Raw genomic sequence first — 12,890 nt, forward strand, 5'->3', positions numbered from 1 at the left:
CAAAATCTAAAATGCTCCAAGAAGCATTACTATCCTTTTATTGGAATGCCATTATTGTATTAGTAGAAGATAAAAAGTAAATAATAGTGCAGATGTGGATCAGCACGTGAGGTTTCTCTGCTGGGCAGATTGTAGGTGTGTGTAGGGGGGAGTTCTGGGGATGAAAACCAACCTCTCATGTGTATTAGGTTAGTACTCTACCACTGAGCTATAGCCCCTGCCCAAGACTAGGTTAGAACTCAGTCTTACAAGTAAGTTTTAGGTAATATTTGAGATGTGACTCATGAGGTGCAAATACCTGTACAAATTTTGGGGGGCAAGAACCTCCTTCCTGGCAAAGAATCGGTGCACAGGCTGTGAAGGAGGCACCAACAGCAAGCTTAGAAGCAGAAAGAAGACCGCCAAGTTTGGAGCATAGATCAAAATGGTAAGAAAGCATGGACTTTTGGGGACATGGAGAGGGTGAGAATTTCTAAACTGCTTTTTTGAGATGTTGAAAGTCTTGTTAGATGATCAGCAACCCCACCTTAAACCACACTCACAAAGACTGTTCTCTTGGGAGATAATGCTTTTCCAGGAAGAACAAGAATTATCTGTGCCTCACAGTGGACTCCTGGGAAAATGCTCAAGAAGCTGGGATGGTTATTTAAAAAGATAGTTCTTTTTATTGCTGCTATATAAAGGGTACTATATTTAGCACTTTAATACATCATCTCAAATTCTTACAAACAACTCTGCAAGATAATCATCAACATTTCTATTGTATCAGGAAGTTACTCAGCTCGTAACAGCCGTTGTTATAGAAATCCAGAACTATCAAACTGCAATGCAATTTTTATGGAAATGGAAGGCGGCATACTTTCACGGTGGACATGTCTTGCTGTCAGATCTTAGTTCTGCCACCTTGGTCACTGGTGGTATTGTTTGGGAATTAAAAGAAATGTGGTCAAGATTTACTACGAGTAAAATATTATTTTTATTGCTTTTTTATTACAAAAGTAATAGGCATCGTTCCTGGAAATTTTTAGGCTTTCTAAATGAGGTTAAACACACACCTAAGGCAGCAACTTAGAGTGGTGATGAGGGTGTGCTAAGGTGAGAGGGTCTGATCCTTAACTCAGGTTTTCCCATGGCGTTTTACCTTGGGGACTCACTGAGGTGACTAGATTCGAACTCTGAACTCAAGTCACAGATTATAGCTTTATATCTACATCTACATCTATATAATCTATATCTATGTAATCTATCTATAGTGGCGACCTCATTTGTCTCTGAACAACTGCAAAGTGTACCAGCAATCGCCGGGGGCAAGGGATAGGAAGGAAAGTAATTCTGAGCAGGGAAAATGGACTCACAACCCTACAGCTAAGGACCGAAAACTTCCGCCTGATGCAAAACGGAAGACTCAAAAGCAAGGAAAAATGCGTCTACACTCTGAGAACGAAACAGAGGCATAATGGGAGCTCTTCTGCTCTTCGATGCTCTCTACACTCCTTGTGGCAGTGTCTCTTATCTAGGTTTTGAATGGCCCTCCACTTGTACAGGGTGTCAACTCGCTTCATTTCACCCCCTGCTTTCCCAGTCCTAGCAGCACCTGCAGGTTCCCCATATGCAGGGCGTGGCTGATAAAGACTCATCTACGGTCACATACTTTCATTAGCTTTCTAACAGAGAAAGCGTGCATAACGGGTGGGTGGGCCGGGGGTGAGCCTGAGAAGGGTGCCAGGCAGCTCCGCCGAGAGCCAGACCCAGTCGTCCTATCCCGGCTAGTCGCACCGGTTCCGGAGGCGGGAGCGCCTAGCGGTGACCCGAGGCAGCTGACTTCCCCCTGGCTCAGAGAAGTAAAAGAGAACGCAGAGCCCCGCCCACTTGCCGAATTTCCGGTCACGTGCCGCCGCCACCCAATCAGCGTCGGGAGCCCGCAGGCTCGAGATTCAAACTGGGACTTTGCCTGCCGCGGCTACCGGCGCTGGCTCCGCTGCGGGGGCGGCTGGAGCCGGCCATGGAGCACCGCCTTGTGGGGCCCGGGCCGTACCGGGCCACTAAGCTGGTGAGTGTGCGGGGGCCTGGGCGGAGCCGCCGGCGCCGCGGTCCCCTGGGACAGGCTGCGCACAGTTAGCCCCGGCCGCGGTGTGGAGGCGGAGGTGTGCCGGCTGCGGCTGTTTTCTTCCTGAAGCTCAGAGAAGAGCTAAAAGGGGCCTGGAGCGCAGCGTGACTGGGGTGCGTGTAGCTTCGTCCCCGAGGTGTGGGCTGGCTGCTCAGAAATTAACAGAGCCTCCCAGTTTAAAGCGCCGCGACCAGACCCGTCCCCTGCCCCTTAGTCCTGTGGAACTTAAGGCCTGAAACCTTAGGGCCGCCCCACCCCCTGGAAGGAAGGGCGGGTCTCTCCCCTTTCTAACGGTGCCTAACGCAGGTATGGATCACCCCGACCACACTTCCGGCCCGTGGCCTTCCTGGGAGCACCTACCTAGCTGCGGGATCGGTGACATGATCGGAAAGAGCCCTTGTACACTCTGGTGGTCTGCAAATACTTTGACGTTCAGAGGTGTACTTGGTCAGCTTTACAACCCGGAACAAGTAGTTTTAATGATTTCTGCCTCAAAAGATTAGCACAGCAGAATGAGTGAAACTATCTTGGTATGTTCTTGGCAACTTTTTAGAGGACTTTCTATGGATGTTTTATGGTAATTTGGGAGGAGGACAGTTAACTGCTTGGTCTGTTAAACCCTGTTGGCTGCATTTAACTTGAAATCGAGTCTCAAGGTTGCTGTATGCACGCCAAGCAGTATCCAGGAAAAGATGGGGACTGCGTTCCAAACTCTTAACCGGTCTCACTTGTGAAAGAAATGAAAGCACTGGGTAATGGGTAATATGGTTGTTTTTTTGTTTGCTTAGTTCAATACTGGGGATTGAATTTATCCAATGCTATGCAAGTTCACCATCGAGCTACATCCCAGCCACACCTCCTTTTCTGTCTAGAGCCAGCCACACATTGTGGCCTGTGGGGTCACTGGTGAGCTAAGGGGTCCAGCCAGAGCTAAGAAGGCTGCCTTCTGGAAGGAGAAATGGTTGGGACTGAAGAGGCCTTTGTTTTTTGTTTTTTTTTTTTTTTTTGGCAGCACTGAGGATTGAACCAAGGGGCACTGAGCTACATGCCTGGCCCTTTTGATTTTATTTTGAAACAGGATCTGATTGGATTTGAACTTGTGATCCTCTTGCCTTTGCTTCAGAAGTAGTCAGCATTACAGGTGTATGCCACTGCACTTGGCAGGCAGTTCTTTACTTTTTCAGTTAGGCTCAGAGACTACATTGAGGATTTGTTAGAGAATACCGGTCATTTTCACCGAAAAGTACACGTGCCACATACTTGTGAAAATTTACATATAATTTTAGGGGACTTGGGGTGTATGTAGTCTGTGACTTTTTTTTGGCTTAAAACAACCAATTGTTTGCTTGTGATTCTACGTGCCAGCAACCTGGACTGGACTCATGTTAGTGGTTCTTCTGATGGAGGTCACTCATGTGTCACAGTTACCTGGTGTCTAGTTCGTTTTCTCATTGCTGAGACAAAATACCCAACAGCCAAAGTTAAAGGAGGAAGGGTTTATTTGGTTTATAGTTCGCAGAGGTTCCAGTCCGTAGTCATCTGACTCTAAGGCCTGGCAGAGGGGCATCACAGAGGAGAAACAGTCTATAGCAAAGCAGGGCAGGCAGAAGTTAACAGGTAGCAAGCAAGCGATGAGCAACAAGACACTACCACAGCTTTTATGTCCCTTATATCTTACCCAGGCTAGCTGCCCTTAGGGTGGATAGAACGCACACCTTTAATTCTAGCATTGCACCATGTGAATCAATCCCAGCATCATGTTCTTAATGCCAGCTGCACAAACCCTAGATCCAGCCACCTCTGAAAAACCTCACCTATGACTGCATGAGGTTTTGGGAGGACATGTAGATACAAGCCACAACATCTGATGACTTGACTAGGACTTGCATGGTGTAAGATGGCCCCCGGATTTGGTCTTGGCTTTAGCTGGGTTGAGTATCTCTAGAAGATTAGCTCAGATATCTGCACATGGTTCCAGTGTAGCTGAATAGTTTCAGTGTGTGGCTTTCTGCTTAAATCTCATTGACCAAAGCAAGTAAAGCAGCTAACCCTAGATTCTAGAAGTTATCTCTACGTCATAATGGGCAGAGTGGCAAAGTCATGTTACTGAGGTGCCTGTGAAGAGGGTGGGAAGAATTACTGCATTCATCTTTACAAATAATCTACTACAGATACCCAGAATAATTCATTTTTTTTTCCAACACATATAAATTTAGGTTTTCTTTGGGGCTAGCCTGTAAGAAGTATGAATGGTGATGGTGGGTGATGAGTAGGGTTTTTAAAAATAGTGGTTTTTTTTTGTTTTTTTTTTTCAAGGTTGATAAAAAGCCTTTATTTTAAGGGGGTGAGGAATTTAAGCAAAAGGGTTAAATCTCATATTACCATCGGATTCCTCTGGGTTCTTCCTCCTTTCCCATCTTTTTCTCTGCTACAGCAGAAGCAGAACCAGCAGCAGGAGCTGCGAACTGGGGGCAGCAGAGATGGATGCAGCCCCACTAGCAGGCAGCTGGCAAACTTAGCAGGACCGTAGGCATGGCATCTTCAAAGGTTTTCTCATTCAACTCACTGATGACCTGTTTGAGCCAGTTGTCTTCTGGCTTGATTCCTACACTAGCCAGGATCTTTTTCATGGCCTTGACGTTGGGGAAGGGGTTGTTCTCAAAGGCAGCCAGCAAGTAGGAGGTGACAGCCCACGTGGGTTGGGGAATGCAGGCTTCCTTCTGGCAACCTCGGATGGCTTGGGGGAGTGAAGTGAAAGGGAAAAATGTAGTGTTTTCATAATTGCTTCTACTTCACAATTGACTCTACCATTCAAACCATTCTGGCATCAGGGCTGTTGGTAGGCCTTCCTTACGGGATGAGATACAGGTTGTGCCTTAGTAGTGATTTCAAAAATTTTATCAGCAGTCTGTCCTTATCTGTGGGGAATATGATCCAAAATCCCCCAGTGGGGGCTGAAGCTGCAGATAATACTGGTCCCTGTGTTTTCTATGTTTTGTGCTATACATAAGATGAAATTTACTTTATTAAGCACAGTAAGAGACTAATAAGAATAATTAATAAAATAGAACAGTTGTAACAATATACTCTAATAAAAGTTGCCAGCCGTCATTACTTTTGCACTTTGTAGCCTTTATTAAGTAAAATAAAGATTGCTTGAACACAAGCACCTTGATAGCTCACTAGTTGCTTTGATAATCTAGATGACTAAATGACTAATAGGTGAGTAGCATATACAGTGCAGGTACGCTGGGTAGAGGGATGATTCAGATCCCAGACAGGATGGCACGAGATCTTACTACACTACTAAGAACGGGTGTGACTGAAATCTTACGAACTGTTACTTTCTGGAAGTTTCCACTTTTAGACCATGATTTATCATGAAACATTGGGTAAGGGTTAAATTATATTCTCCTGTAGGGAGGGAAGATGCCCCTGTCAAAATTTATTCACAGCACTTATGCAAGAGAAATAGTAAGGCTCTGGACCTTAGCGTGACTAGGTCCTGTCTTAGAATAAAAAATAAGAAGCACCATAACTGGAACTCTTTTTTATAATATCACTAAGAGAAGTATATGAGCTATGTATCATATTTTTGTTTTCTTGCCAATATCTTTTTAAAAAGTTTTTAAAATTTTTATACATGTTTGCTATATATAATGATTATATTCATTGGAAGGATTGGTACATGTTACATAACACATCTTAAGTCCTTTTACTTTCTCTTCTCCTCCCCTCCCCTCCCCTATGTCTTGGTCCCTTTCCCAATTTGCAAAAGATTTATGTCCCTGTTTCCTGTTCCTCTCTTTTATTTATATAGAAGGCTGATGTACAGACTGTTAGATTTCAAGTTACATTAAAATATTATGAAAGGAATTTGTAAAGAAATATTTCTTCTCTGCATATTTTCTCTTTTCAAGAAATGATATTTAGGCCAGGTTTAGACTGATCAAGTTAAGCAAAAAAAATTATATGGGTAATTAATAACAATAATTTGACCAAAATTTCCCAGGTAATTAGTTCTGTTCTCAGCTTTATTCCATTTGAGAAACATAATGTTAAACTAAAATTTGGGAGACATGGAAAACAATACCCAGGGTTGTTTTTTTTTTTTTTGACAGGATTCCTGATATTAGAGATTGTACCTGTCATTAAAGGTAAAATCTGTGTTTCACCAGTATGATTCAGTTGTGTTTTAAAGCTGGATTCATAGTTTGTGACTGGACCTCTCTTCACTTCCTTTTATCCCAACATCACTGTCAAAAGTACCTGCTCTGCAGGAAAAGCTGCTCTGTTGGCATACAGAGCAGGCCTTTGTTTCCTTCGTTAGTGGCTCACTACATCTCAGAGCATACATGGCTCTCTTTCCTGAAGTACCAAGGTCTTATTTGAAGATAGCATTTTATGGATTAGGTAAATATCTATGGCAGAAATCAAATGACAGACCCAATTATCATGAATATGGGAAGTAATTAACTACATATCTTCATGGAAGTAATCTTCAAATTTATAGCTCATGCATAAATAGTTCACTGTTTTAAAGTGAGGAGAAACAAAATTCTTCTGAAAGCTAATCTACTGATCTTGGCTGGATGAGGGGGCGTGTGCCGAGAGTCCTAGCTACTCAGGAGTAAGGCAGAAGGATTGCTTGAGCAATCCTCAACTTAGGAGTTGGAGACCAGCGCGGACAACACAGCAAGATCGTGTTTCAAAGCAACAAAACACCACCAAAAAACAGAACTAAGCTGAAACTTTGATCTTTATTTCACTTTGTTCTGAATCATTTATATGACCTAACATGATCATAACTTAAATACTTTAAAAGACTTACAGTTGCCCTTTGAATCAGTTAACATGGTAAGATCATGCATCTAGTGTGTGTGAAGTACAACTGCATCTTGAATGTGATTTTCTCTTTTCTCCTGTGCCAGTCCTCTTTGTAGCGCTACTGTTATGCTATTTTTGATATTAAGAAGGAAGGAAATGAAATAAGTGTCCTAGAGAAGAGGACAGAAAATACATTGCAATACTGGGTATTGTAGCTTATAGTTTGGTTTATGATGTAAAGCAAAAAGAGTTGTGTTTGGTGAATTCTTTGTTCATTAAACTAGGAGTCTAAAGTAAATAAGCTAGGCAAAAGACTTAAAATTACAGGACAAATCAGTGATATTCCTTTTACATTTATGTCTTTAAATGTAATATGTTATGAAAAAATCATTTCTCAAGCTCTGTTGTTCTTTGTTGACGTAGATTAAGGATCATTTTATTTTTATGTGTGACTGAGTGAGATATTACTACATTACTTAAGGATAACATAATTCTTTTTCCTTCTGAGCATAGTAGCCAAATAATCACCTAATTATATTTAAAAACAGGTAAGGGCAGAGTCCAAGGTCTTCCCCAGCCTCTGAACATCTAGAATGAATGTCTTATGGATTATATGGATACAATACATAATGATAAGTGTCATTTAAAATAAAAAGAAATGAATTTAAAATTGTTTTTATAAATTCTTGTTTTTAACTGTTTATTAATTCTTGTTTGATGAGACTGATATGCTACCTATGGCACTAAGGAGGCAGATAACTTTCTTGTTTTAAAAAGAGATGTGAACCTTTGATGAGACTGTGTTATTAGAAATTTTCTAGTATGAAGTGAAAGCTTGCATTCAGTAGAACAATTGAGCACCCAACCAGAATCCAAAAATGGGTTATTTATTTATGGTATTTGGTACTGAGGATTGAGCATGCTAATTGCATGTTCTGTCACTGAGCTACACTCTCAGCTTGGACTTTTTTTCTCTCATGTGGAGGATACAGTGAGTTAAAAGGATAATGAAGAATAGCGAAGTGCAGAAATTGAGGAAAAGAATTTAAAAAGATAACTGGGTGAACTTGTCCTACTGGAGCTTTAAACACAGTATTAATTATGGATCACAACAGCATATGTAAATAGTAACTTGATGGGATAGAAAAAGAATGTTCAGGAACAGAATTAAGAAAAATAGTGTGTAGAGTAAGTTAATAGCATTTCAATTCACTTAGAAAAACACGGCATAATTGGCTTTCTGTTGAGAGGAAAGTAAAGTCAGAGATCTCTTCTTCTGCCTGAAAATAATTCTAGTTAAAGATTCACATATCAAAAAAAGAAGCCTTATAAAAGATTAAAAGACATTTTGATAAATATTTGAAACTTTCTAAAAACAGTAAACCCTGAAATGATAAAGACAGATATATTGACTTACTTCAAACAACACATGATCAGTAATACTAATGTATAACTTGAGATTAAATTAAGTTATTGCTAGGCCAAGAGAAAGTACTTCTGACATATGAGAAAGGATTATTATTCCTTATTTATTCATTACTTTTTCTCCCCAGTGGTGGGGATTGAACCCACGGCTTGGTGTACTCCAGGTGAGTGCTCCACCATTGAGCTGTGTCTCTAGCCTCACTCGGTATTTATTAATATAAATGTGGAGGTCAGGCACGGTACTTGGTTGTGGCGCTGCTAAACTGAACAAAATTTCCTGACTTCTATGCACTTAACAGTCTAGCTTTGAGCAGTTGTTAGAATTGATTATAAAAATATGAACAACCTGGTTGAGAAATGATATTTCGGAAGAAATGAACATGACTGAAGATGAAGATAGAAAAACACAAACAGAACATGAGCCTATCATTTCTTGTACATAGTTTGGAAGAAAGGAAAAGAATAATAGTATCTAATGCTGGCCAAAGCATAAGCCTCCGGCTGATACATTGTTGGAATGTGAATTCCCACAACTGATTTAAATATGTGATTTTTTTTTTTTTTAGAAAGCTATCTTATCAAAAATAACTAAAGAGAAACTGGTGCTTTACCAGTATAACCAACATATAATGTGTTTGTCAAACAACAAACTGGAAACCATTTGATTGCCCACCACCAGTTAGAAAATGGTTAAAGTTGTTATAGAACATTCATGGAAATGTTATTTTAAAGTGACTCTTAAGAGGGACATTTGCTATGAATACTATAGGACATAGGAACCCACGCGATTCCTTCAGTAGAAGGAAACTGGATATTTGTTGAGTACTTACCATGTGCCAAACTCTGCAAACAGTAAATGACAGAGTTGAACCTAGGTCCCACTCCATATTTTTCTCATTGTTTAGAAATTGATTTTGTCTACTGAATGCTCCAGTGTTTAACTTAGGCCAGGATCATTATGCTGTGAGCCTTACTAGCAGTGTGTTACAGAGAGTTAATAGGCACCAGATCTGGCAAGGAATTTGTTGTTGTTAGTTTTGTTTTATGGTGATGAGGTTTGAGGTTTGAACGTAGGGCCTCAAATCCTGCATATGCCAGACAAGTGTTCTGCCATCTAAGCTACATCCCCAGCTCATAGAAGTTTTTTTTTTCTCTTAATGTTCTTAAATAAATTGTAAGCAGTGGGATTATTCCCTTAATTTGACTGGAGTGGGTCGAGTGATTCCCTATTTTTTCTATTCACACTATGTATCTCCTGTTTTAATTTCTATGAATTTTGAATACCCAAATTTAAGATGTTCTAAGCTTCAGGAACTTTGTTTTTGTTTGCCGCAAGTTTGTATAGCAGAGTGTGAACTGTGTCGAAGGCACCAGTTTATTGGCAAAGGTTGGACTAAACCCTGATCAGCGGGGACTCTGTTCAGGGATCTTTCCTGCATACTTGCTCAGTGCTAATGGCCATATCCACCCTGAAATAAATAGAGGAAAGATGCTAGGGTGGCTAAGTTTTTTAAGCACTTAATGCAGGACAGGCACTGTGGTTGGCTTCCATCAACATTATCTGTGATTGTTGTAGCAGCCCTATTATGTGACCACTGTTTTTTAGCTAGAGACACAAGCTTTACTACCAAAGAGTCTGAGGCCATCCTGCCTCAGGCCATCAGTAGCAGCCCGGCCTGTGAACCCAGCATGCTTGACTTTAAAGCTTGCACTCTGACTACTCAGTCTGCTGTTCAGTCCCTGTGGTACCTCTCTTTCAGAAAAGTCTCAAAACCGGGAGGTGATCTTAATTAATGTGTGTTATGTGAAGTATCTGCTAGCTAGATATTCTTTCAGCTGCCTTTTGCAAATAAGCAAAAATATTTATTTTGAAAGGTTTATCTTTGTGCTTTTGAGTTCTTGAACTGGAGACATGTATTGTACTACCTTGGGCACCTCTCTTCTCTCCCCAGGCCGCCTTTGACATAATTAACATGGCTGAAAGAAATAGAGCCGTATGCCAGAATGTGTGATAGATGTTGGGAAATAGGAAGGAGATTTCAAATGGGAAGGATGACAAGGGAGGGGCAGAGCAAAAGAAGAAGAGGGCATGAATCAAAAGAGAATAGAAGGGAAAAGTAGAAACAAAGTTTTAGTAAATAAGGAGTGGAAGAGGGGTTGAAGGGATGGGAGGGGATTAGGGAAAAAGGAAACAAGTTATATCATGTACAGGTACAAATACTCTATGATGAATATGATCATTATGTATGTTTAAAATGTACAATAAAATTAATTTAAAAAGAAGAAATAGAGTCCTATGAAATGTGGGGCTTCTAGAGATGTATTATGCATAATGAACTTGCTTTTACCCATTACTTATGATCATGTTTTTTGTTTATGTAAATACCCATTGATAAGATGGCTTGATAGCAGTATCTTCAACAAATAGTTCTTAAAGGCAAAAATGAAGATGCCATTGAAAAGCTTCGTTTTCTTTACAGGTTTGTTTTTTTTTTTTTTTTTCTAGTAGGCTGTATTTTTTCAATTGTGGTAAAATATACATAACATAAAACTATTTCAAGTTTTTCTTTTTTGTGGTACTAGGGATTAAACTCGGCCTTGTATGCTGTAGGCAAGCGTACTGCCCCTGAGCTACCTCCTTAGCCTGCAGTCATTTTTAAATGTACAGCTCAATGACTTAAGTTTATTCACACTGCTTTGGAATTGTCACCGTCATCCATTCTCCAAAATTTTTTTTTAAGAGTTCAAAAGCTGTAAATAAATTTCACCCTTTCATCTATTCAAGCAGTTTTTTAAAAATAGACAATTGCAGACACTGCTTTAAATATTGAAATAGAGTAACTTTAAAAACGCATCCATTGATTACAAATGCTTTTTTGCCCTAGTGGAATGAAACAGTGGAGCTTTTTCGGACCAGGATGCCCTTGCGGAAACACCGCTGCCGTTTCAAGAGTTACGAGTGTTGCTTCACAGCAGCAGAGGCTGTGGACTGGCTGCATGAGCTGCTGAGGCACAGTCAGAACTTTGGCCCTGAAGTGACTCGAAAACAAACAGTCCAGCTGCTAAAAAAATTCCTGAAGAATCACGTTATTGAAGACATCAAGGGAAAATGGGGTCAGGAAGATTTTGAAGACAACCGTCACTTATACAGGTACAGCATAAGCCCTGACGGGGAATATAGGCAGAAGTAATGAATTTGGTCAGAGTCTGAAGTGACAGAATTTATCTTGTCCACTGAAGCAGTAGTTTTATCTGTGATGAGTCTAGTGAAGAACTGGATGTGTCCTTAGTGTAAAACTGATGGCAATTTTTCTTGGTCCCCAGAGCAGTCCTTTGCTGCAGTGGTTTTTTTCATAAGAAAAAATTTTCATGGCTTTTGCTCACCTAAGGAGGAATTTTGCAGTAAGTTAGTTCAAGTTCAGATTCTTCTAGAGTCTGAAAGGGTAAAAATAAAAGCAGCTCTGTGTTCAGCTCACTGAGCATTGAGGGTCAGTGCATTCAGGAAGCTGGTGCCGCAATGAGTTTGATCTTCCAGCAGCTCAGGGCTCAGCAGAGGGCTTGTGCTAGAATCCTCTCCTAGCTCAGATGAAGCCTGACAGTGCAAGTTTGCTTTCCTCCCAACACTTTTGATCCCATTTCAATACTATTTTATGATGTAGACACTGATTACCTGGTAACCCTAGGGAAATGAACATCTCTTCCTTTATCATTCTTTCTCACTATATGCTCACCTGCTTTGTTACTGGCAGTGGAGGAGACCTAACTAAGGTTCCAGCTATAGGGAAGACTAAACAGGAACAAAGTCACATAGGTCTAGAAGAGCTGTAATACTTGCCTTCTTTACTCCAACAGAAAAAAGAGAAATGTCTTTACAGCACGTTTAGTGAGTGTGACTCTGGGACACGTGACTTTGAGCAGAGAAAACCTGGCTCTTACACCTGAACCCTTCCTTTGTTTCCTTACTGGCCTGGCTGCTGAGAAAGGCAGAGCGAGTGAGGGTGCCAAGGGCAGATGGTGCTGCGTATGCAGTCTGACTCCCTTCAGGGCACTCAGCAGCAGTCCCCGGGTCCAGATAGCAAGGTTGTCACCTGGGCGGTTTTTGTCTCCATTCAGTGGCTATTTCTGATTTTGTTCATCAGCTTTTAATTAGGATCCTGGGTGATCTCAGTCTGATCTGAGACCTTAGTGCTCACTAGCTTCAGGCAGTGGAAATTCTAGCCCTGGTTCCATAGGCTACACTGCACTGGGGGTGGATTCTGAAGTGTTCCTTTTCTTGGGCAACTCTTTGCTTGTCCCCCATGAAGATTTAGCTAGAACACTTCTGAAAGATTCTGTGGGCGAGTAACATCCAGTCTCTCCTGTTGTGACCTTCACTTGGGTACCTCAGGAGAGAGGAAGACAGGAGCATATTCTAGGAGCTAACCAACCAGCGCTGACTGTGGAATGTTTCATTTCAATAGTAAGACTTAATCATTTACCCACTTTTGAAGGAATATGGTACACAAGATAGATGATATTCCTTTATTAAATA

The 12,890-nt window shown here is 41.1% G+C and overlaps 1 protein-coding gene across 2 annotated transcripts in view; it reads left to right on the top strand.

Moving 5' to 3' along the window:
- The first annotated feature begins 1,921 nt into the window (after nt 1–1,921).
- The window catches only part of Depdc1b (DEP domain containing 1B), a 64,441-nt gene continuing 53,472 nt past the window's right edge, over nt 1,922–12,890 (top strand). For both annotated transcript variants that reach the window (XM_005392659.2, XM_005392660.2), the window contains exons 1-2: nt 1,922–2,050; nt 11,245–11,510. In XM_005392659.2, coding sequence (XP_005392716.1) covers nt 2,003–2,050; nt 11,245–11,510 — 314 coding nt within the window. In that variant the 5' untranslated portion in view covers nt 1,922–2,002. The remainder of the gene's footprint in view (nt 2,051–11,244; nt 11,511–12,890) is intronic.

This window comes from Chinchilla lanigera, unplaced genomic scaffold (genome assembly GCF_000276665.1).
Source record: "Chinchilla lanigera isolate Chin_1 unplaced genomic scaffold, ChiLan1.0 scaffold00045, whole genome shotgun sequence".
NCBI classification, from domain to species: Eukaryota; Metazoa; Chordata; class Mammalia; order Rodentia; family Chinchillidae; genus Chinchilla; species Chinchilla lanigera.